The sequence below is a fragment of the Achroia grisella genome, unplaced genomic scaffold, assembly GCF_030625045.1.
Source record: "Achroia grisella isolate CSIRO2021 unplaced genomic scaffold, CSIRO_AGI_Agris_v1 utg853, whole genome shotgun sequence".
NCBI classification, from domain to species: Eukaryota; Metazoa; Arthropoda; class Insecta; order Lepidoptera; family Pyralidae; genus Achroia; species Achroia grisella.
Genome location: NW_026713043.1, coordinates 1,144,732 through 1,172,706, shown reverse-complemented (window position 1 = coordinate 1,172,706; position 27,975 = coordinate 1,144,732). Strand labels below are relative to the sequence as shown.

Here is a 27,975-nt window from a genome sequence, read left to right as displayed (position 1 = left end):
TACTTAACCTCGGAGATCGTCTATTATATTAGTATAGATTTAGCAATTGATTGATTTGAAACTATGTTTTGACATTACGAAGCATTGTTGTTTCAGTAATAAATCACATCGTAATATTTACTTAAGCGAACAGAAGTCTACTGAAATTAAAGGTGATTAATGGATATTCAGCTTTTATATGTAAAAGAGAAATTTTATTACTTCAACTTGTCTCTAAGTTATAATGATTCCATAAAAAACTTTACTTTTTAGTTCCTTTTGCAAGATAATATTACGATGTTGTATATTGATATTAACAGATAAGAGTTTATCATATTGAGGAGAGAACTGACAAATTTTAGTATATAAAGGTCAATATTGACCTTTATATACTAAAAACAATAGCACAATAGCAAAATGTAATGTAAGGAGTGACACGATTTGTGTAGTGCTTAGTTTACAGTATTTAGTTTGCCTTACAGGTTGTCTGTGAGATACAACAAAATTGTGAAAGAATAAGCTCCGTGTTTGTTTAAAAAAAACTAGAATGGTAAAGAAGCTAGCAGTTATCTGATGGTAACTGGCTATATATATCTTTCCGTAGTCTGTAATTTAACTTTTTCCGCCATACTTAACGCGATCGCCATCATGATGTTTGACATTCATAGATGATGAACCATATTTTTTTTCTTAATGTAACTCTTGCGATTTCTTATAAACTATATAGTATATATATTGTTTATATAATATACTTTATTTATTTATTCTTTAATGAACAAAAAGATTTTGTACAACCGGCGAGCTTAATGACGTATGGCATTCTCTTCCAGCTAACCTTAGGGTATAAACAGAAAGCGTAGTGGGGTATTAGCGATAGGGGTATAGCTGTTTTAAATTTACTAATACATATAAATAACTATACATGATATATAAATTATATAAATATACAGTAAACAAAATTATTAAATACATACGTACATAAAATATATATTGAATAAATAAATTAATATATACATACCTATATACACGTTAAATTTAGATAAATATACTAAAACTAACGCAATGCACAATAGTTAAAACTAATTCTGCTGATTGTGTGTACTCAACAAGTATTTAAATAAATTATTTTTCTAAAGTGGCTTAGATCGTGTTTTACGTAGGTCTACAGGTTCCAAAGGCTAATCGCAGTAACTGTAAATGAGTTGGACATAAAACCTGAAAGATGTCACGGAGTTGAGAGAAGGAGGTATACTGTTTAATATATTATTGTTACCTAAATATATATCGTTTAATATTAAACAATATATATTTAGGAATCTATAAAAAAATACCGAATATTAAACGGTAAAAAATAAATGGCTGCTGAGCTGCGCTGTACAGATTATCAGAAAGTAAAACATTCACCCCAATTCCAATTTTGAATAATAGATTGGTGTGCATGTTGACTTTATTCCATAACGTAAACAGCTATGGCTCCACACTTCTGTCAATTTATTTAACTTCAAAAATGTTTACCTATCCTTGAAATGTAGTGGTTGGATTTTCATTTAACATACGAATAATAATTATTATAATAAATTATTTATTTGCTTGCTACATGGTAAATTTGTACTATATAATAAAAGTACACGGCATGCAGCATATAGCGTACACAAATATTGTAATTATTTGAATACAATATCGTTAAATATATTTTCAGTAAAAACATAATAAGTAACACAATATTCCACTAATGTCAGTCAATATTATTAAAACTATAATTACATGAAGTCAAATAGTCTCTGATACTGTAGAAGTTATTTATATAACTACATATACGTAACTATTTATATAACTGTTCATTACATATAGTAGAGGTTATATTACATATATCTTATATATAAAATTCTCAAAACATTGCTTACAAAAATACTATGAAGAAAAAAAAATGTAACAGATTCATAAGAAAAATATTGGTTCCTAGTGAGACAGACTTGGGCATCACCTATATACTATACTTAGCACAGAGTAATTAGACTACATTTTATAAGTATAGGTAATCTCCATATAAGAATTAAACTAAAATTTAAAATATGAAACTATTTGTAATGGTTCTAAAAAAGAAGAATTTTTACTGTTTCATAAACAACTTATTTTATTATTAGTAAGTATTTACATTTCAGATATATATAAAATATTCAAAATGAATCTATGCAGACAATAGCTTGTAATACAGTGTTAATAAAATTTGATACCACAGTTTTACACAAAAAATCTTTTGTTCTGAGACACGCAATCCTGATATTTAGACTCATTGAGACATACTAAACAGCATTGCCGAAGCCAAAATAAGAAAAAAAACAAAACAGCATTTGTCGCACTCGAAATTCGAACAATTAGTTCTATTTTTTTTTTTATTTTCTTTTGTTTCCGGCCGTTTGACTATTTTTCATTCGGATATCATCGTCATATTATAATCGACAACCTTATACCATGTGCGTTGTAGCATGGTGCGGGTGACAGTTTCAGTAACGTTTCGGTTCACTCTTGAAAGTTAGCCGCCATTTACAAATTACGACTTATTATTTCAGCTGTACCTACCACATTCGTAATATATTAAATCATTAATAACTGTAGTAAAAAGTTACTAGTAAATTTAGCAACTGTTAAATGTAGCAACTGTCACCGCTCCATGCTACAGCGCACATAGTATAATAACATAATTTATATCATTCAAAATTCGAACAAGTCGTTCCATTCTTCATTCGAATCATGCATCATATCATTCGTTCCAATCTATGCATTCAACATTCAATTCATTCTGTTACAATATCTTTTCGAGCGTTTGAAAGTCTAGTTATCGTAAGCATATTTTTCTTATTAACATTATTATTTATTACAGATAGTTCTCATATAACAATCCTATCAGATTCCAATTATTTATTTGCAATGTGAAGCAAATTATATTTAAGCTCTTGTATACAATTCATAATTTAACATTATATCCGTAATTTTGATTGCTGCCAATTAAACATTTTCTTCTGGAATGACGCCCCTTCATTTTATTTATAAACTGTTATATATTATTTATGTATTTCATCTCTTCGCAAAGTAGAATATATACAAAATCATCTCGGTAGCCTAGAGGTTTAGCACACCGCTTTACTTCTAATGGTCACTAGTTCGATTCCTCGCACGATGCAACTTTTTGTATCTAACCAATTGTTTCTAACAGTCTGGGTGTTGTCTATGTATATTATCTATGTATTTACAAATAAAGCATCTATATGCTGTTATTAGTTGTCTAGTACCCATAACACAAGCTCTGCTTAGCTACGGGTCAAGATGATGCTTTGTGAATTGTCCCAAGATTACATTATTTTGTATTATTTGAAGTATATTGATGTGATAAATGATGTATTAAAGGAGAGTAAGCTCAGATATGACGGCTGATCTGCAGATCTGCAGATATGCAGGAAAACTACTGCGCCGACCCCAAAATAATGGGTTAAAGGCAAAGCAATTATGATAATAATTTCTTTCTACTTACCTATTTATCTAATTTACTGCAGTCGGGATTTTAAAATTAAGTTTACCTTCAAGATCTTCTCTCTTTGCGCCCCTCAGTGAAGATAGACCCAGCTTCTCAGCGGCCTGCTGGCACTGCGCCCTGCGTTGTGGGTACTCGCTGCCTGTCAGCTCATGCTTGACGTTGGAATTGGTCACCAGGACCACATATTCACCCAACTCCAATGGTATTTGGGTTGCTTCCAGTGACCTATGATTATAAAAAAAAATCATACATTCACAATCAGTTGCCGTTAAGGATAGTGAAAAATCATGACTTGTAAAAGACGCTTGAAGGTCCTATATCAATCTTTTTTTTTTCTATTTTTCAATATAATAAGATATTAATTGATAATATTACTTATGTATCTATGTATTTGTATTAATTGTTTAGTACATATATATATATATATATATATGTTTGCAAAACTTAATAAAAAAAATATTATAATGTCCCAATCTTTTTTGGAGATTCATATTGTAATAATTTAATTTGTATTATTACTTACATTTTGTTTACAACAACACTCACTTAAATCATTAAATGTGTGATAAATAAAATATCAAAGCAGATTTCCCTGTAAGTTCACTAAACAGGTAAGAGCGTCGTTTAGTTAAGAACCTTTACATTTAAATAAAGGCAATAAAATATTTCTCGGTCGATTTCATATTTTCTACAACTATCTGGTAGTCATGAAAGTATAAAATATTATACACTTACAATAGCAAAAAAATAAAACCACATGGTTGTATTTTTTTTTTGTTATCCTTATAACATAGGTAAAGGGTCTAAGCCCGTACAGCCATTGTGTTTCGTATCAAATTTGTATTTCAATTCACTCTCATATTATTGACACAACAAGGATGTTTCCGGATATCTAGTTATCTGGAAATATCCTTCGACAATGACTGAAAAATTGGGTACAAAAATATTGTACATAATCTCCCATGGAACAAAAACTCCACCAAAACGCCTCGAGTGTAGTCGTCTGCTTGGGTACCTCAGCCTGACTTTTTTTTAGGAAACTCCATCATGGAGACCCGTGTACTCTAAGGATACCGAACACTGCCGGACCCTTATCGGCTAAAACCCTAAGTTATATCTCGACTATTCATTGTCGAAGAGTATTATGAAACTACCACTCACTAAAACTCCAAGATCTCCCTGAACCAAAGCCATATGCCGAAGTTGCGAGATGGAATGGCAGTTCACAGCTACTCTGACGAACTCAACCGCTAAGCCTCTTCCTTTCTAATTCGGTTGTAGGGTGCGGCGAGATATTGAAATAATTATTTTCAACATATTTGCCATTTAACTTATATTAACGAAATTCTTCTTCATTTCAACGGCAACCAAATACATATATTTAAATATATTTTCCCCAAAACGCCACGACAACCCTTGCGCACTCCGTCGCATCCCTTAGGTCCCACAAAGTTCAAACCAGCAGGTGTGCCATAGTCTAGGATCGCGCTCCGCAGTCACAAGCCTCCCTTGAAGCGACACCCACTTGACCAACTTGTATTAACGAAATGCAAATACAACTCTACTAAAACTATTAATATCTCATTTAATACTACTAAAACATTATTATTCACTACTTACTGACAATCAATAAGTAGAGCATGATTTTTCTTGCCCATTGTAACTATGTACTGGTCCATGATGCCACATGGCACTCCGGGGAAGTCGTGTTCAGCTTTCTGGCATAATTGTGCCTTTTCTATAGCACTGCAAATAATATTATTATTATAATAATCATAATAATGTCCCTGGACAATTCACATAACGCCATTTAATCCCAATCTAAGCAGAGCTTGTGTTATAGGTACTAGGCGACAAAACGAACGATAAAAAAAGAGTAATATTTGACGTAAGTTGTAAAAAGTAAAATTATTCTGTCACTTTTCTCTTTCTTCTCTCACTCTTTTCTTTCAGGGAAAGAGCGAGAAGAAGTATGCTGCTAAATGGACCGGACGGATAAGGCTTTCTTATATTTACACGTACTATGAGGAAAAATCACGGGATCTTACCACGTTTTATTATTTTTATAGAGCTCCCGATATTTCGGCAGTGTTTCAACCGCCATGATCACGGGTGAACTGAATAGCAGTAAGTAGATGATAAAAACAATTTATGACCATATTCGTACATAGAGATGTATTCGTTTACCATCAGTTTTTCGTTTGTTGCTAGTATTGAAACTCGCTCGATATTCATCTCGGCAAACTATACTTTTGTATGTTTTGTTGATATATACACGATTTATTATTTATTTCAAACTGTTTGTTTAGTTTGAGTGGTTCCCTTGGTATACGAATATCTGAGTTGAAAGTATTAACATTTATTTATATTTATATTTATATAACTAGCTGTACTCGCGACTTCGTCCGCGTGGAATTTAACTTTATTTTTCTAAAATAAAATTAGCCTAAGTCACTCCTTATTACAGCTCAGCTATATACATAGCTAAATAAAATTGGAGTGTCTGTTTTTATTATTGAAATAATCATTTTTTATATCATATTTTTCAATTTTTACCTGTCTGTCTGTCAGTTTCTTCCGGCTAATGTCCGAAATAGCTGTACCGATTTTGACGGGACTTTTTTTGGCAGGTAGCTGATGTAATAAGAAGTAACTTAGACTACTTTTATTTTATAAAAATAAAGTTAAATAACACGCGGACGAAGTCGCGGGCACAGCTAGTATATTTATAAAGCTCGATCTTAGAGTTGCTTTAGTATGCATAAGTTTGCATACACCTACTTTTAAATGGCATGATCTAGATTGCTGGTAATGTTTTTAATAGAGAATTTTTATGTCTTTATACATCCAATGTACCATCTATTATTACTTCTTATATTAAATTGTTCTAATAGAATAGAAATAGTTTTAATATTACTATATATATTATTATATTTTTTAGTTTAATTATTTTATTAATATTTGTTAAGTAATAACCGATCTTATTTGTTTGTTATAAAATATAATATTCAATGAGATCCATTAAAGATCTATCACTTCAAACGGATTACGGAAGTGGTCCTTCAATATTTCATTTCCTTACTTTTAAGCATTTACATTAAGATAAATGTAAGTGATTTCTTTGTTTATATTAATATTAGCTACTCGCCCCGGCTTCGCACGGGTGTATATGTATATAAACCTTCCTCTTGAATCACTCTATCTATTAAAAAAACCGTTTCAAATTTCGTTGTGTAGTTTTAAAGATTTAAGCATACATAGTGACGGACAGACAGCGACAGCGACTTTGTTTCATACTATGTAATGATAACCGACTCCTTACTAGATGATAACCTTATACGTTTCCGGAAGAGGTTCTAAAGTGAAATAATGACGACATCACATCGGTGGTACAGCGGTTAAGCATACAGCTTTACTTCCGATGGTGGCGGGTTCAATTCCTCGCACGATCTAAACATTTATATGCATGAGTATGAGTGTTTGTACTAATCAATCCATTCTGTAATATATAGTTTGAATAGAAATATCGTCACAAGCAAGTAGTGATTTATGAGTATGAGTGTTTGTATTGATCAATCCATTCTGTAATATATAGTTAACATCACTATTTAGTGATGTTACTATATGACTAGTTAGAAAGTAAATTTATAATATAATCTCTAATATTGCCGTAACAAAAATATAATTATAATTTGTTTAAATGTTATGTTCAAATTTCTAAAAATGTATTTACTACTTCATTTGTATAGTAAAACTACACACACCCATGCACATGGCGGAACATGCGCAGGCATTTTCTCCCAGTCAACCATACAGCAAACAGTGATCATGTGGGCGGTACATTATCTCTGAAATATTGTACTTACTCAACACTTTTGCCCGTAAGCGCTTCCAAAAAAGTAAACACAGCGACCTCCAGAGCTGCACTGCTAGATAAACCGGATCCTATAGGTACATCCGACACGATGACGGCGTCGAATCCTTTAACAGGATCTAGTTAATAGAAAATAATAAAAACGAATTATTAATAAACTTACAAAATTGTTGAGAGAGGTAAAAGTAAAGTTATGACGACTGTATAAAAATGCGACGGAAATTATCTTATATTTCACGACTTCTATACACTATCTGTGGGAAAGAGAAGAAAACATTATGTCGTCTCTAACGCACACTACTGGCATCATACGGCTATTACTCGCCATTTACAGCTTGTAAATGGCGAGTGACAACAGAGTGTCTGAGAGCCGAAAATTTGGAAGACAAACAATACAATTACAAAGTACTTTGTAATCTGGAAATATCATACTTCAGATTTTTAAAATAATATTGTTTTACATTTACTGCATGATTACAAATTTTCAACGGACAATTTAATATATGAAAAAATAAATTAAATAATTTCAGACCATATATAGAATGGAATAGAATTTATTAACTCTCTTAATATACTTATAGAACAATAATGTAATAACAAACAATAAATAATAAATTTACCACCATACATTACGCAAATTTAGATTTTAAATTAGTAAGGAATTTTACCTTTCATTAACAAAACCAAACCAAAATTCAAATGAGGACAGAAAGTTAAAGAAAATATTACGAATATCTTCAATAGGTTAGTAATCTCATTTAAGATTACGGTAGTGTGTAGATCTATACGCTTACCAGGGAAATTTGCGATGCTTCCTTTAACATAGTTCGACCAAGTCGGAGGACCTGGTTTGAGGGACTCCGCCGAGGATGAAGGAAAAGAGGTCTGCGCATCTTCGTCCGCCAAAACCGACAAAATATTACATTTGTCTGTCTCATTGTAGCTTCCCACTATAAGAGTCTCGAATGGAATGGTCTGTGTAAAAGAGAAAAAATATAATACAACACTGTTAGATTATATCTATAATATAATTACACTACCATACTCCTTTACTTTAATCAGATATTGACTGTTAAAATTCGCCTCCGTGGGTACGTCAGACTTACTTATTTCAGCCGCCAGGCTTTGCAATATGTGTTGTGGTTGTAAGGCGCGATTGAGCAACGAAATTGTAGGATGAGAGTCATGTCAATCCTCTGGAAAACGCATGAGTTGTATCACTGATGAGATAACGGTAATGGTTTCACATGATAAAATGACGTCTGTATTTCTCCTCATGTACACAGATCGTCAGGTGAGTCAACAACTTCTTTGCCTTTTTATAGCTGGCAACAAGCTGATGGCCCTCCTACCGGTAAGTGGCAACCGTCGCTTTTATACGTCATAGATATTAATAGAGACACCAGAGGTAGGCAGGCTTTGTCATTCCACCGCCAAAGTTGCGGTAGAATGCAAGGCTCCGATGATAGCAGTCATAGGTACACCGTGTGGTTTTCAGTTGTTAAACTTTACACACACCTTCGTTACACCTCTGGTGGAGAGGCGGTCTAATGAATATGTTTCCACTCGATAAAAAACGGCATTGTCATTCGTGTTTAATATACATTATTTATATTATTAACCGGGTCTTAAAACGAATAATTTTATGGCAAAAGGTATTTACCTTTTATTATATCCTTTATACCTATTATTAACTCTCTCGACGCTTCTACTACTAGCCATTACTCCAGTCAGCTCGTGACCACGGCTAAATAAATACTTTTGTTTGCCATAAAATTATTCGTGTTATGACCCGGTTAATAATATAAAAATGCTATGCTGTAATTTCACTGCCATATCTCAACCTCTAACCGAAACAGCTTACAAAAGAGCTACTTCTCAGCTGCCTAAAATAGGTAAGAATGGAGTACCTCCCAAAGAAAACTACTTTATACAAAGGTATCTACATAATGAGAAAATTCTTCGTTTCACGTCGATACTCGTGTCAAACACATTCACTATTTTGACGCGCCGGTGGTGTCTAGACAGTTTTATATCTAAATCATGACTTCACCGGCTCCTCTGGCACTTAGATTTATTTGCACAGGTTAGATTTTATATTCGATCTATCTGTAGGTGATTTACTTACTGGAAATTGGAATTTTGATAGGAATCTGACGGGACCTTGACTGGTGATCGGTAGTGTAGGTAAACAACTTAGAACCTTCTATAGAAAGTGTAATAAAATATTATGTTGACATTTTATTTACCTAAGTACATATATATAGCAATATATATAACATTGAGGACAAACTAGCTTGCGACTCAGCATTTGCTCACTTACCGCCGTCTATGAACACTGCAACATCAGGGGAAATACAAGTGCCTTGCTGGCCTTGTAGGTATAAACAATCTCATTTTCTAAAGGTTTCAATATCGTATTGGTTCGGAAATACTGAAAGTTGATACAAAAAAGGGCAAAATGTTTCTGGAAGAACGCACGGTAGAAAACTTCAACCAGATTTTCAGGATGGCTTTTAATTTTTGGCAGGTATATGTATCTCTACCTAAAGCTTATTATATTAAGAATACTAGCGACACACCCGGCTTCGCACAGGTGCAATGCTAATACTAAATATACCTACTTGTTTGTTTACGAATCACATTAGAAACCTCTAAATTTATCAGAATTTATCTACAATATTATGCATGTATTACACAGATAAACCTTCCTCTTGAATCACTCTATCTATTAAAAGAAACCGCTTCAAAATCCGTTGCGTAATTTTATAGATTTAAGCATACATAGGGACGGACAGACAGCGACAGCGACTTTGTTTTATACTATGTAGTGATATCTAACTAACTACTAACTCCAATCGTTATAAAACTCTTAATATTTAACTCGGAAATAAACATTTTTATTAAGTAAAGAGACCAAAATTGTCACAGGACGACGTAATGTCCGTGGGGCTGTATATAGGTATATATTATTATATAGGCGATTGACTAAATTTAAAGGTACTTTTTGCTTAATAGATTTGTATTATTTTGTTTAATTCTGCTATTACAAGCATTTGTGATACCACTAATATTCAGTGCGGAAACCAGACCACCGCTACTAGAAGCTTACGAACGTTGAGTCCTTTCGTTTTCGTTGAGTCAAATTCCGTCCCGTAAATATCTACCTTGTATTACCAGCTACGGACATTATATTAAATAAAAAAAATCGCCTACTATAACCAAATATGTAATATCTCCATCCATCATCCGATTTTTTTTTTATGGATGATAATGGAATGGTGCACCCGCCTGCGCTAACGGTTTACGCTGACAGGGCACGAGTGGAGGATGATAGACTGAACATGAAGTCAGGTCAGTTAGCCCGTTGTGACAAATTTAGAGGGAATTTATCACGATGGTTTCCAGGGGGTACTGGTAATGGGATCATTAGTCCGCATGACTAACAATCCCTTTCCCCCGGGGGAAAAGGGGATTGTTAGTAATGTGATCTCATTGCTAGCAATGTACCATGTCAGGTTGACCTCCACGCAGTTCCCCCTGGAAACCATCGTGACCTGACCTCATTCTCAACTTATCATCTTCCACTGGTGCCCCATCAACGTAAACCATTAGCGCAGGCGGGTGCACCGTTTTATTATCATATACAAAAAAAAAACCAAAACCCATTCCCCCTCCATCCTATGCATTTTTATGAGAGTGTACATGTGTTAGCTTAGTAAACTAATATATAAACATATCACAGTTTAATAACCTTACAAATCATAGGATAACATAAATGCGTAGGTAGACATGTATATAGTTGTATCTGATTTGAATTTCAAAGACTCTACATCAAACGGCTATCATTCGTTCCCGGCGTGATTACACTTATTCACTAATAATTGCATTTAGATTCTTGACAGCGTCTTTACTTAACTCAAAAGTGCCGAAAGAGCAGTGAGTTCTGCCAAAGTAGCTGTTTAGTCAATAAAACAGTACACTTTGTACAAAATCTGTAAGTAATGCTTTATATATATAATTATAAATTGTGTGCACTCGTAATGTGCCCCACAGAAAATCAACGCTGAAAACTGTGTTTCTTTTTAAGAGATTAAATTCTTTTTTTTGTCTTCAAATAAACCATGTTCAAATTTATATTTATGTGTCTTATGTATGACTATAAATAAATATTATTATTGTTATTAGTAGCCTATTGATATTTTGTTTCTTCAGAATGGCAACACACAAAAAAAATATGTATAAGTTGTTTAGTGATTTTATTAAAAGCTATCTTTTATTCATTTATCTGATTAGATTTTTTTATTTTTTTATTTTTTTTATATAGCATATGCTGGTGGTCACTCTATTCTGCCAAATTTGAAATTAAATGAAATAGTATTATTGTAAATATGTACAACATTAAAAAAAATACGACCTGAGTTTCTTGTCAGTTCTTCTCATCTCGAAATCATTCCGAACTGACGGTAGATTTGACATATCATAAGAGTCTGTAATAGACCTACATGAATAAAGATATTCTAATTTTGTTTTTTTAATTTGAAAATTATATCTTTATACGCGAAAGTTTGTAAGTATGGATGGATGTTTGTCACTCTTTTACGCAAAAATGACTAAATGGATATTAATGAAATTTTAGGAATATTAGTGTTATTACCGTAAAGTTTCATCGACTTATACATAAGCTACAATTTTCATACGGGTGAAACCGCGGACTCAGCTAGTAAAAGTATAAAGTAAACTATTCAGGTTTTAATTTCTGTATTAATTTATTTTGTTTCGATATTAAATACGGAGAAAGGTAACGTATTCAGTTTTAACAGAAGCAAAACCTCCCTGCATGTCGGATTACCAGCAAATGACAGCTTGTTAATTAAAATGCATGCGAAGTCTAAAATACCAGGAACTGTCAGTTTCCATGGAAATAAATTTGTATTAAATGAAAGAAAACTACTTCACAGTGAAAAAACAACATTGAATGAAATAAACGTAGCAAATTAATATAAAAAAAATCCTACGGAGACTAAAAGGGAGGCCAGTGGTTTAGTAGTTTACTACCGTACATACATGTAATTTACTGGATTTTCGTGGGATGTTAGTAGATTATTATTAACATACTAGCTTTTGCCCGCGGATTCGCTCGCGTTAATTTATCCCCTTAGCGGTGGAATTTATCAAAATCCTTTCTTAGGGGATTATTACGTCATAGTAGATTTATGAATGCAAAGTCCCGATCGGTTTAAAATTGACAAAGTTTCATACAAAATTTCATCCCCTATTTTATCCCCTTGGGGGTAGAATTAATCGAAATCCTTTCTTAGCGGATGCCTACGTTATAACATCTACATGCATGCCAAATTTCAGCCCGATCCGTCCAGTGGTTTGGGCTGTGCGTTAATAATCACTATGTCAGTCACCTTTGAGTTATATATAGATATAGATATACATATACATATAGATATACATATACGCCTCGGTCGTACCGATGGTCGCAGATTCTATTCCTCGCACGGTACACACATTTGTATTCATGAGTTGAGACAATGGTTTGTTTGAATTGTCGGTGTGTTTTCTGTGTATTTCTATCAGTTGTCTAGGATCCATAACACTATTAACACAAGCTCTGCTTACCTTGGGACTAGATGGCGCTGCGTGAATGGTCCTGAGATATTATTATTACGTAATTAATCTTCCTAAGGGCATATTGGAAAACTATAAAGCGTATAATGAAAATAAATAAACAAATGTATTAAAATCAAATAGATCCTGTCAGACTAGCCCTCGACAACGACTTAAGAATTATTAAGATGATACAACGGTTTTACAACTTGGAAATTGTTTCACTTAGCTACAAAGGACAACTGTGGAAATCTCCAATATTTGTACGAACATTAATATTAATTGTATTAAGAAGTGAGACGTTATAATCTAAAAATAAAACTATACCGGGCCTGATACCTCTGTAATTGTAATAGAAGTAACGATTCCTATAATTTCTGTATCGAAAATTGGTAATCAATCATTATTGATAGATATCAAAGTTTGTAGATAAATCATTTATTAATTCAATTTGTGTTCGTAATTTTAGCAATATTTCTTACATCATAACAAAATAAATATTAGGGCAATTTTTATTTTATACTTAATACCAAATCATATAAATGTCACAATAAGATAAATCTGCATTTTATCAAAAAGGACTAGTCGTAAATTACGTCACAGCTTAACGTAGAAGAGAGGGGGTAGCAAAGTGTGACCAAGGGATTGGAAAAGACATAACAAAATTCTTATAAAAATATCAAGAAATTTAGGACCACACCTCTAAGGTTTTGCAACATTACATTTAAATTTTAGTGAACTATTTATTACATTATAACCAGCTGAGTCATGGGCTGCTAAATAAGGGGGGAGGATACTTAAAAGGTTCTAAAATATAATACACGGACAACCCCAAATAATAAGAAAATATTTGTTACAAAAAAGGATATCCATTTTATTAAATAGGCTAAACACTTCCAGTTATATACATTATATATACTCGTAATGTTCCCTTATTATTCTGAATAGAAATAGATACTGCTTGCATCACGAATTGTAATAAATCTTTACAATTCATACACTTCTACCCTTCCACTCTTTTAGCGAAACACTTATAAACATATATTATATACTTTTATGTAAACAACTTACTAAATAAGCCACTTGGCGGTTAAAATAGGTTAAACAGAAGTCCCCACGCCGACCTATAATGAAGTCAGCCTCAGTGAAAAGATAATGGGATTTCCTTGAGTCTGTACTTACATGACGGCACCTACTCATTAAGTTTCAGTCGACATAGCGATGTTCCTTTGAATTATTTGAATTTAGAATTCAAATTCTTGGTCACAGTTAAATATATATAAGAATAATATACGTGAAGCAAAAACTTTGTCCCCTTTTTTTACGAAAATTGCGAGTTCACACTTATCATTACATAGTATAAAACAGTGTCGCTGTCGCTGTCTCTCCGTCCCTATGTATGTATGTTTAAATCTATAAAACTACGCAACGGATTTTGAAGCGGTTTTTTAAAATAAATAGAGTAATAAGAAGGTTTATATGTATAGTACATGTACACCCGGACGAAGTCGGGGGGGGGGGGGGGGGGGGGGGGGGGGGGGTCATTTTTAAATTATACTTAAAAATACATTAAATCATTAAAAAAAATTACACTTATTACAAAAATTACAAATACATATATTATAGACACACATACGCATATAAACTCTTTTATTTGTTATTGGTGGTTCAAAGAAAAAAGTTTGTTCCTTTTAATAGTCGAATTTCAACTACTACTTTCAATAGTTAGTATAGATACATAGAAGTTTATCATCAACGTAAATATAGTGAAAGGCATTAGTGAAAGATGTGGTCAGTAGACATTCTAAATATACTTTCATGAAGGATGGTCTGAGTCAATCTTGAGATTCAGAAAAAAATAACATTTAGTATTGCAACTGTGTGACCAATACTTTTAGCACTGTATGTCTACAGACAAAAGCACTTTCGCAGTTATAATATTAGTATGGATTCAGAGAGGGAGGTGGAAAATTTTGTCTTGTCAATTAGACGCGATCATAAATAATTTGTATGGCTGTCAATTAGATACTCCGACAAATTGATATTAAAGCGAATTACAAGAAAACTTTGACGAAATTTGTTGTGGCTGAAAATTTGTGAAACGATATCGCTCCTTGTAATCTCGTCTTGCTTAACAATAACAAAATATCTCTTTACATAATAACAAAATATAATAACCACGGACAATTCACACAGCGCCATCTTGTCCGAAGCTAAGCAGAGCCTATGATATCAGTACTAGACAACTGATAGAAATATTTTTTATTGTAAATACAAACTATGTAATAATGTAACATAAACATATTAATATTAATACACAGCACATCTCCTGTAAAACAACATCTAGATCAGTGATTCCCAAAGTGGTCTATATCGTCCCCAGGGGTCAATGACAAACTGTAGGGGGCTTACGACAGCGGTCATCTTGTTGTTTTTACTTTATTTTTTAACACTAAACTTTACTACATTTAGAAATTTACAAAAAATCAATTCCAGGTAAGAATGGTCTAGGTCTAGGTCTACCCAAAACCAAAAAATATGGCAAGAGGCTACGACACAAAAAAGTTTGTGAACCTCTGATCTAGATTAAAGTGATTTTAGATTAAAAATTCGTTGTATGATTTTAAAAATGTAAATCATTTATTTTATAACTACTTGGAAGAGGATTATAAAAAAATAATGCAGACGTACATATAAACAAACAATTAAGACTAACCAATTACGAATTAAGATTACAGTACAGAATTTTTCAAATACAAATTTACTTGAATAATATATAAAAAAAACAAAACATAGTTGAATCATAGTCATATCGATTAAGGGGGTCTTCCTATGTGATGGGTTGAAAAAATCGATTTTTTTTTCTCATAAATTGCTCCCTTAACATGTCTAGAATACGGTAGTAAAGCGATTTTAGAAAATTCGAAGTCGTTTTAAAGATACAGCAGGTAAAAGAAAGAGCGGTTCGGAGCGGTGAGTTGGCAGTTAGAGACCGGGCCTATTGTGTACCGTCGGCTTTATACCTGGCCTCCCTTTTATTAATATATTTGTTTATACAAGTTTAGACACGTTTCTACAGACTTAAACAGAAATTTCTATTGTTATAATATTTTACCGAAGTTATTTTAGTCTTGGTTGAACTTCGAAGAGAGCAAGAGCTACAAATTATTTTTTTTCATAATGAGTGGAAAGGAAGTACGAGTGGAAATGTTCATCCTGGTCGTAGTAAAAAAAGAAAGTTTAGTGGAAACCGTTTTACCCACCAAAATGATACGGTATTTACGTCAGCTTCGGCCAAAAAACGTAAAAATAACATGAACATGAATGTTCCCATCGCTTCGAATTTCGCATATTGCATTTTGGAGTTTGTTTCTGTATTTGCTGCAATCTCTGAAATAGTTATATGTAAAACTTGTAAAAGTGACGTGTCTATTTCGCGATCAAGTTTCCGAGGCCTAGGCTTTAAAATTATTTTATCGTGTGAGTGTTAAACATCTTCATTCTGGTCCCAAAGTTGTTGAAATTGCTAGCTACTTAGCAGTTATTATCTTTAATGAAGGTTTTCAAGGTATTTTAAAAGTTATGTCGATTATGGGATGCCCTGTTGGTCGTGAAGCCCAAGCGTATGTTGAGAAACGGGATGAAAAGCGAATCTTACGCTCTGAGCGGCGCGTAAGTGATGTCGTTAAACAAGCCAGGATTGACTCAAGAGCTGAACAATCTGCTTTAAAAGAGTTTCACGAGGAAGAGGAAGGAATACTCTATGGACCAGGCATCGCCGATTGAGAGTAAGTTGATATTTTAATAGTTTTTAACGGACTTGAAATTTTAAACGCGTTTTTCTCAAAACTGTGTTTTTCAAACTTTCCTCCATTGTATCTCAGAAACGGCTGGACCGAATTACTTGAAATTTACAGGGCACACTCAATATATGTAAACGCATGGAATGAACTATTATCAATCGAAAATTTTCAAAACTTCGATTTTTTTATAGCAAAAAACAAAAAAAAAACGCCTAATTTGCAACTTTTATTTCAAATGTCTATCAAAAATCCAATTTTTTTTATATTCATTTGATTATAGGTCATTCCGTGCTTTTAAGCCTACAAATTAAAACGCCGTTTTTTTTTTTTTTCAGATAAGCCGATCAGCCGGAATCGTGGAGGAAGTGGGAGCTCTTTTTTTCGAGGCGGGGGTGTTCAGAGCGCTGTAACTCTAGTTTGACTGAATATTTTTAGCTGAAATTTTATATTTATACTGTCCAAATATGTGTTAATAAATGATAAAAAACTTGAAGGTCTAAATATTTACTGGTCGTAGAAAAAAAATCCTAAAATATCCCTAAAAAACAGGCCGTCACATAGGAAGACCCCCTTAAAAGTCAAATGGATTGATTGTCTACTTATTTATTTGTTTTTATCGTTTTTGGCAATAGACTACTATTATATAAATATATAATTGTACAGAGAATTTTTTTTTACAGTAGACATGGAGTGCTGAAAATCTAAATATATATAACTCAAAGGTGACTGACGTAGTGATCTACCAACGCACAGCCTAAACAACTGGACGAATCGGGCTAAAATTTGGCTTGCGGGTAGATGTTATGACGTAGGCATCCGCTAAGAAAGGATTTTGATTAATTCTACCCCCAAAAGGAGAAAATATGGGATGACAATTTATATGAAACTTTGTCAATTTTAAACCGATCGGGCTGAGATTTTGCATGCATAAAGCTACTATGACGTAGGCATCGCCTAAGAAAGGATTTTGATAAATTCCACTCCTAAGGGTATAAATTAACGCGAGCAAGACAAGAGCTAGTGTTTTATATAATTACATCGGGTAAGCCTAGTAAAATACTGGAGTAAAATACTAACTACAAGTTTTAAAAGTAAGCGATAACACTAAGAACTTTGAAGTTTATTTCAATACTTTATTGTACAGTAAAGAAACTTAATATGAAAGAATATAAAGTTGCTAAAATATAAATAAATACAATAGTAGACTTATGTCAATAGACGTATTTCTTTAAGTCAACGTTTGAGTAACTTAGCGGAAATGTGGACTGGAAATAAAAAGAAATAAGTAGATACATTACAGGACACGTGTTGCTATAAATAGGTGCCTATAATGTCGTCGGTATATAATATCATAAAGAATTCTTTCAGTTATATTATACTATTAGATATCATTCATTTATAGAAATATAAATAAAAGAAAAATATACCTGTACTAAGTATAACAAATACCATCTATATTTTTACGTTATAAATGCGAAATAATAATAATCTCAGGACAATTCGCACAGCGCTATCTAGACCCAAGTTAAGCTAGCTAAAGTTTGTGTTATGGGTACTAGATAACTGAATGTTTTCAGTTTGTTGCCGATTACAGATTTCAATGACATTTGACTTTAAGATATCTTGTATCTCGAGTGGAAATGCTATATTTAATTAAAAAGATCAAAGACGAGTAAATACTAGTTGATTGCGTGCCACTAATTCTGTGATAGATCCATGTTGTGTAAGAATGAATAGGACTGCATACTCATTTGCATGAACAATCCAATAGAGTATAAATTTTTAAAAAAATATGCATGACTTTGTAATTATAATAACATATCTGAAAAAGGACCAAAACCTTTTATATTTATTGTAATAATAGATTGAGCTATGTAGAACGGAACGCAAATATTTACAACAAAATGTCGATTAAAAGTATTGCTATCACGCTTGGGTTATAGGAGACGAAGGGGCTCTGAAAAGAGATAGAACGAATACTGAATTATACCTATATCCTATATCGTAATTTTATAGCGTGGCCACACTCCTTTTGAATATATACTGCACGATTGCGTCATGAGCGTCAGTTTGAATATTACACTCCCACATAAAATAGGCGTAAAATGGTAACACTGTAAAAAGGCCTACACACGACACTAAAATCAGGGGCAATATCGAATCAGTAATGAAGGGTGCCCTAAATCGCTTCCTAGATCACAGGGTATGTAATACATCTCGATCGTATAGTGTGTAATCTGCCCCGTGTGTAAAACGTTTAAATGCTACTGCATTTTCCATAGGGACTAGTCGCCCACACTTATTTACTTATAGTACACTGTTATAGCTACTATTACGCCTTTAATCACCACCTTCGTTGACTGCTCCGACCCCAGCGCAGACCCACAGTCCCACACAACGGGAGTTAATTTTATACAAGTTATAAAGAAAACCTTCTTTATAACTTGTATAAAATAAACTCCCGTTGTGTGGGTTTTTCAAAAAAAAGTTTTCTTGGATGACTCACTTTAAAATTAGAAACAAATTAAATTTAACTTACCACAGGCAGTACAAATCCTTCGCAGTAATCAATGTGTTCTCCAATAAGATTGACTCGGCCGGGCGCGCTGGCGGCCACGACCGGCTCGCAACCATACGTCGCGACGTATTTATCCCGTGCCAGTTGCAACAGTCTCGCTGTGCCAACTGGCTGTACCTCGTTGCTCATCTGTTAAATAAAATTAAATTGGTCATAAATTACGTGATACTTCAAGGGGGAAGATCGGCTAAGTTTGACATTATTTTTTTTTTGGGATGATAATGAAATGGTGCACCCACCTGCGCTAACTGAGCACCAGTGGAGGATGATAAGATGAACATGAGGTTAGATTATAGCCCATCGTGACAAATTCCTCTCTCTTAAGGTACTGTATTAATAAATAATAATAATACTAGATTTTAATTAAAAACATATTTATTCATGTTGATTTATTGCAGGCTTTTATGATTTGTGAAATCTACCGTACTTCGGAGTGCTAAGTTCGAGTTAAGAAGAACTTAACAGGAAACTCAGCTTTTATTCTTTTTAAATGAGCTTATACATGATTACAAAAATTATAATATAAAAAAATGTTTTATTAGGGAGAACTACCATAACCACCAGCATATGCTATAGCATATAAATAATAAATATTTTATTATTTATAAATATTTTACTATTTACTGTATTTTCTTATTATTTTATATGTACACAATAAAGAGTTTTATTATTATTACATAAAAGGAATTCTGGACAAAATTACGCAAATATTATACTATATTCTTTATTGTAATAATTTGTATTACTTCTAATAGACCTATTTAAACTAAACTTTAACTACATTTTATTAGTGGAAATTATAAATCAAATTTGTAGGCAAAATACATTATTCATTCTAAGCACTTGACGTAAACGAAGTCGCAAGCAAAGCTAGTATATGTTATTAATAGGGATTCTCTGAAAATAATTTCCTACACTAATTAATGCGCAGTATTTAGCTTAAAGCAATTACGTGCCTAGTTATAATAAATCTGTCAGTACTAAGTACCTGTTATAACATTTTAATTAGTTTGTAGAATATAAAGAAAATAATTATTATTTACTTACAATAACTAATAAATCTAATATTTTATCTATAAAGCAAAAGGTAAATAATTTGTTTACCAATCAATTATTTCTATCAAGACTCAACAGAATATATAGAAATAAAACATATGTAGTTACAATGACGATCTATTGTTATTAGAACAATTAGGTACTAAACGTTTTTTTTTATTTTTTCTGATACCTTCCAATATACATATTGGTAGGTATCAGATAAAAACATAATACATATGTAAGGTTATATATTTATACCTAATTTATATATGTATATTTATTAATACTTTACCATTTACTATTTTTCTTATTATGTTTCTTCTTTGTACACAATAAAGAGTTTATTACTATTATTAAATATCTTTTTTGTTACTGACTGACTATGTCTGCAGATTTGGCCAATTGGAATAGGAAACGCCACTACATCCTATGTGGTTGTATTCCGCTAATGCATAAACAAAATATCTCCTTTGGAAAGTACACATTCAACCTTGAGGAAATTAAAAACCATCACTCCTAAGAAAATTCTCAATTCTTGTAGCAAACTGGGCGAGCACAATAGATCTTTGCAGATTGCAGTGTTATAGATCTAAAATATTGAGAAATACCCTCTGTTATTGACGTACTGGCCACATTTTTTATAGTTCATATTTTGGATACAGAATATTCTAATAAAGAATTTTTACAACAACACCCTCAATAAAAATGTAAATAAAGCTTGAAATCTAAATATATATAACTCAAAGGTGACTGACGTAGTGATCTATCAACGCACAACCCAAACCACTGGACGGATCGGGCTGAAATTTGGTATGCAGGTAGATGTTATGACGTGACGTAAAGGGATAAAATAGGGGATGAAAGTTTGTATGAAACTTTGTCAATTTTAAATCGATCGGCCTGAGACTTTGCATGCATAAAGCTACTATGACGTAGGCATCCCTTAAGGAAGGATTTTGCTAAATTCCACCCCTAAGGGGATAAATTAACGCGAACGAAGCCGCGGGAAAAAGCTAGGATGTATATATTTTATTAAATTATTTTATGTTTACTTTTCTTACTATTGTAAGCACTGAATAATAATTTTCTTTCATTCTGAAATCACCACGACGAGCTAACTGACCTAACTTCATCTATCGTCCATGACCGGTGGATGATAGGATCTTATGAAGATGAAGATCCTCGCCAGCGTATACCGCTAGTGCGTTTGGAGACACCATTTCATTATCACCGTTTAAAAAATTTCTGTCATTATTATGAAAATCCTCCCTGTGTACGCTTCTCTGGAATTATAGTGATAAGTATATCTTTACAAATTTCTTATTAAATTGAAAATTGTAAGAACCGTAGTACATTTTATACATTATAATTCGATTGGCGACTAAATTGGTAACCCTCTATACATCCATTACGCAAGACCTTTCTCACACAAATGACGATTATATTATTAAGTATTCTACATACATCTTGTAAGCCCTTTCTCACATGTCTATTTATTGGTGGATTTAGAGATAATTCATATGTTTTTCTAACTAATTAACATATTCTCTTAGAGAGATAATCCAGGACACCAAAGGACACAGATAATGTCGCCGGCTAGACACTAAATTGTTCAACGGAATATGTAATCGTTATTTACCATATTTCTCATCTTATTTATAGTTTAATACATAAAGACATAATAAAAGATAAGAATAAAATCGATATTTCTGTTTGTAATTTCAAATTAACAGCTTTTCACTTAAGCGTATACGAAAAAATAATAACTACAATCAGTTTTCTCTCTCTGTTTATCTAATTTGGTGTACTAATCTCTGCTATCGAGTTGAAGAGACTTTTTTTCGCAGTTAGCTAATGTTATAAGGTGTAACTTAGAGTACTTTTATTTTAGAAAATGTATTTCTTATAAGAAAACAATGTTAAATGCGACGCAGATAAAATCGCGGGTGATATTCGATAAATATTCTCACAATTGTAATCCCAGATAGGGTTTTTTATGGACGATAATCGAGTAGTGCACCCGCCTGGGCTTACGGTATACTCTAGCGGGGCATCAGTGGATATGATAAGATGAACATGAAGTCAGGTCACTTAGCCCATAGCATAAATGCACAATACATACTCAATATGGTCATGTTATTTAGCAATTATAATAATTATCTTATCTATGGTTTAGTATAGGACTTATTCTATAACTGCATCCAGCCTCTTTCTCATTATATATGATCAATATTTGATCAAGTATGAATATAAAATCTTCATGGCCATCTAACTATGATTTAATTTTTATTTATATAATGATTCAGAATTCAAATTTGGAATAAATAATTTTTTTGGTTCTGTTTATCCTTTATCGGAAAGGCAAAGGGAACTGCATCCATACAGCCATGCCTTCATATTAATTAAAATTATTAAACTAATTAATTAACACGCTATTTTATTGTGTCATATTTACATAAATATGACACCATAAATAGGCGTGTTAAGACTACACTTTTATTTTGTGAAATTGCTTAATATAAAACACTAGTGAACAAGAAAGTTGTATTATTTTTTGGGTTTTAATCAATTCAATATTTCTAGTGTAATAGTACTAAACACCTATAAATATAATATTTATTATATTCAGAATCATATTTGAAATGTAGATAACAGATTATTTTCAAGTGTGTTGATTTAATTCTCGTTAATTACATATGAATTATCGTGTAGTTACAACTGATACGATATGATAACTTCATTTAAGTGTTTGTATTTACCACAATCTACTGGATCTAGGGTTCCCACACGTAGTGTTGTACGATATACATACCATAGAATGGAAACAGTACAATATGTATTTTATTAACATTGATGAGTCGAGATTTTTATATATTAAAATTAATAAATAACATTGGACAATTTACACATAAGCTGGAACAAAATTTCGACGTTGGTATTTTATATTTGTCATAATTCTCAATCGTCACAGGAAAAAGTAATAATATTAACTTAAAATAATACAATTAATAATAAAAACTGTACACGTATAGTTTTTCCCTGCTAAAAGAGTTGTTTTTATGTCTTAAAAACTAAAATACTGTGTTTAAACGTTACCCTTATATCGTTGTAAGCACGGATTATTATATTAGAGCCTGTTAGTTTCTGTACCTGTTTTTTCCCTTACCTATGACAGTACGGACTTGTCTCGCGCGCGCATATTCCCTAACTATAATAAAAAATATTACAAACTGAGTGATTAAGTGACTAAAAGCAAGTGAAAATTTCACCTGGATGCTGGCCCGTGTTAAGGAGCCCAGGAAACCCTATCAGAAACATACAGGTAGGAGACAGACGCTTCCACATATAATATTTTCCCTATCATACTATTTTTCATTAAAAAAAGGTGGCAACCCTAACTCTATTAAATATATAATCTATACGATCGATAGCTCTCTATATCAAATACCACAGACTAATTAGAATATTAGATACGACTGCAATATTACTCCTGTGTATAAGTGTTTCCAGCTGTTACTTATTAAGTGCCTAAAGCAAAGTGGTCAGTCGTATCCGACTCAGTATTTGCTTTAAACTACTCAACTCTACTACTACACAGCAACCTTAGCTTTGAAACTACTCACTAATAACTACTTTAATTTACTAGCTGTGGCCGCGACTTCATCCGCATGTTATAGTGACCTTAACCGAAAGAAGAAAACATATTTCATAATCTAACCCAAAAAAACCAAAGAACAAAATTTCATCGTTCTAGCTTTTTTCTCCTATTTTATTTTTTTTATAAATTTTGAATGTCATATTTATATATAATTTCAACAGCTTAAATAATAAGTTCTAGCTTTAAGCTTTAAAAATATTTCCATACAAACTTTCAGCTTCCCTTTCAACCCCTTACAACCCTTTTATCGCATTAAAAAGTAGCCTCTGTTCTTTCTTAGAATCTAGGCTATCTATAGTGTACGAAATTTCATTCAACTAACTACTGAACCGATTTACGGTTCATTAGTTTTGGCGCGAAATTGAAACAGATAGACAGACAGACAAAGTTACTTTCGCATTTATAATATTAGTAAAGATTCCATTCTCTTAGACTTTTTTTTCGTAATAGATTTTAATGCAATTATCTACAGATATAAAAAGTTACCCTTTTTCCTTACTCACGTAACTATGAGCAATAAAAAAGACGAATAAAATCTGACAAACCGATCCTATTTTATTCGTGTTTGTTGTTTTTTAAAACTTCGTCGATTCTTAGGTAGAGAAATAATAAGTAAAATTGCGAGCGACATGGATGACTTCTGAAAACTCAACTACTATTTTAATTTCGCTGATTTGAGTTATTTTTTTAGAGAAATAATAATAATAATAATAATCTCAGGACAATTCACACAGCGCAATCTAGACCCAAGTTAAGCTAGCTAAAGCTTGTGTTATGGGTACTAGACAACTGATACAAAACATAGATAATTTTTTTTTCGTAAATACATACATATTATACATAGAAAATACCCAGACCGATACTAACAATCATACTCATGAATACAAATGTTTGTGCCGTGCGAGGAATCGAACCCGCGAGCATCGGACGCAAAGCGGTGTGCTAGACCGCTAGACTACCGAGCTACATAAATTTGTATAAATACTACTTGGGAGGGGATTGTTGTAATGGAAACTAGTGACACACTTTGCTATCAAGATGTACCCTACATTGCTATAGGCAACTCCTTAGTGTTAATTTCAAAAATAGAATCGTCAAAATTTATATTCAACAGGGAGAGAAAGGAATATTGTTTTCAATAAGCTTTCTGTAATACTAGCTTTCTGTAATACTAGCTTTCTGTAATACTAGCTTTCTGTAATACTAGCTTTCTGTAATACTAGCTTTCTGTAATACTAGCTTTCTGTAATACTAGCTTCCTGTAATACTAGCTTTCTGTAATACTAGCTTTCTGTAATACTAGCTTTCTGTAATACTAGCTTTCTGTAATACTAGCTTTCTGTAATACTAGCTTTCTGTAATACTAGCTTTCTGTAATACTAGCTTACTGTAATACTAGCTTTCTGTAATACTAGCTTACTGTAATACTAGCTTTCTGTAATACTAGCTTCCTGTAATACTAGCTTTCTGTAATACTAGCTTTCTGTAATACTAGCTTTCTGTAATACTAGCTTTCGTAATACTAGCTTTTTGTAATACTAGCTTTCCGCCCGCGGCTTCGCCCGCGTGGTCATAAGATATATAGGTTATCGCGCATTTAAAGAGCCATGTTCAGTAGTGGTTATATATCCTAAATTTTTCTCTTGAGTCACTCTATCTATACCGTCTATTAAATAAAAACAAACCAAAATTCGCGTAGTTTTTTAAGATCAAAACATACATATTCGTCGTACATAAACGGCTATTACATATGTAGAAGATATTTTAATCGGAAATTGCAGCCGTTTAATTGGTATTGCCAGATTAGTTGGGATTATCGGTATTATGTATATATATATATATATATATTTCGTGTTAAATTCCTGATGAATTTATCACGATGGGCTAACTGACCTGACCTCATGCTCATCTTATCATCCTCCACTGGTGCCCCGCCAGCGTATGCCGTTAGCGCAGGCGGGTGCACCATTCCATTATCATACAAAAAAAGCCGTCAAAATTGTCGCATAACATACATATAAAACACAATATTTATGTTTAAACATAGGCATAGTCACGTGTAACTAATTTATTTATGATTTGTTCCCATTCGCTTATGAGTTCGACGAGATGAAAATGAAAATGTATTCGCTACTCCGTCACAGAGCAATATCACAGTCATATATATGTTATCGCGTTTAGAAACTGTTCTAAAATGTACTAATATTATAGGAAACGTTACTCAGTGTAATCTTACCTTAATTAGAATGCTGTAGGTTTGTAAACAAACAATAATTCACTATATCACTATAATGCGTAAAGTGTTTATTCGCACACACCCAGCGTTGAAGAACTAGTACGTTTCATTGTTGTTTTATTGCTGTTAGTTAAGCTAAGTATACATGATAACACTCGTCTCTCGCCATCCCACTCTAACGCGTGTTATCTTTAACAACAAAGTGTATGTACAACACGAAAATGTTTCAAATTATTTAATTTCATACAATAACAGCTATGTTTAATTAAATTACAATTATCGTTTGATAATTTTAGGTTACGTTATTAACTGATAGAATTCTGAAAATTTTGTAATCTTTTGGTAATATTTTAATATTATTTGCAAAATTCTTAAATAGATAGTATTGACATTATACATGAATGTTATGTTTTTTTTATTTATGGAGTTTTATTTTCTACACGGAAATTAAAATATTAAAAACCAATAATATAATTTATGAAAAATATTATGTTATCTGAGAATTTTATATGGAAGATACAAGAAGCATTTGCAAGGATGTAAATGGTTTTGTAATGGATGAGGATCAATCTCTGGATCACTTACTTCATCTCTGGTTCTATGATTACTAACATTTTGTATTGTACCGCTTATATTTATTGATAAATTGATGAAAATATAGATGGCAGAAAGCAGAATTGTCGCAACTTGAAAAACCCAACTTTACACCAGAACCAAAATCTGCTTTAAAATTCATCACTCGTACATTTATCGACATAGAAAGTTGGTAGGTTAAATACATACTATTTTTGCAACTTTCTATCGCGATGAATACCTATATGAGTTGAGAAAGGATTTTTGTAAAGTTGGGATAAGAATTTTTTCAATTCTGCTTTTTCCGTCTAATATCATAAAGATTCCGTGCTTCATCCAGAATTTATTGAACCTATAAATGTATTAGTACATTTTATCAACATTTCAAGGGATATGAATCGTGAAGACAATAAATTGAAGGATATATAATATTAGAATACTACCATAGACGATGTCTGTATGAGCTGAGTGCTTTTGCCTTTATCTGAGATGGGAAAACCAAATAAAAAAAAAAGTTATACTATTAATAAAAAACGAGTAAATAATCCTGATTTTTTACGACGACCGTGACAATTGAGTTATGCCGGATGTTAAGCCACTACAGGCAAATAGTATAAATTACAGCATGGGTGAAAAGAATGATTCGCTTCGTTTACGTTTCTCTTGACATTGCTTGATATCACGCGATATTTGTAAGTACTTAGTACAGTTAGTCATTGTTTGTTTAACATAACTGAAATAACTATAAAATACCATTTATTTGGGGAAGGGGATTGTTAGTAATGTAGACTAATGATCCCATTGTTAACAATATACCATGTCAAGTTGACTCCATACGGTTTCCCCTGGAAACCATTGTGATAAATTCCTGCTGAATGTGTCGTAATGGATTGTTGACCTGGCCTCATCCTCATCTTATCATCCTCCACTGGTGCCCTGCCAGCGTATACAGTTGGGCAAACGAGTGCATTACATTATCATACATTAAAAAAACATTTTCAAAGAATTAGGGAATAACTTTCAAACACCTGAAGTTACGTATAAATTATGAATTATGTTAGCTTTCAAACAATAAAATCCATTCA

At 32.4% G+C, this 27,975-nt stretch overlaps 1 protein-coding gene across 1 annotated transcript in view; it reads right to left on the bottom strand.

The window, feature by feature from the left end:
• LOC131852458 (galactokinase-like) overlaps positions 1–26,422 on the bottom strand; it is a 36,633-nt gene extending 10,211 nt beyond the window's left edge. The window contains exons 1-6 of the mRNA XM_059203121.1: positions 26,318–26,422; positions 19,347–19,514; positions 8,180–8,360; positions 7,378–7,504; positions 5,132–5,257; positions 3,555–3,736 (exon numbers count right to left, since the gene is read on the bottom strand). Coding sequence (XP_059059104.1) covers positions 3,555–3,736; positions 5,132–5,257; positions 7,378–7,504; positions 8,180–8,360; positions 19,347–19,514 — 784 coding nt within the window. The 5' untranslated portion in view covers positions 26,318–26,422. The remainder of the gene's footprint in view (positions 1–3,554; positions 3,737–5,131; positions 5,258–7,377; positions 7,505–8,179; positions 8,361–19,346; positions 19,515–26,317) is intronic.
• Between the last annotated feature and the right edge of the window lie 1,553 nt (positions 26,423–27,975).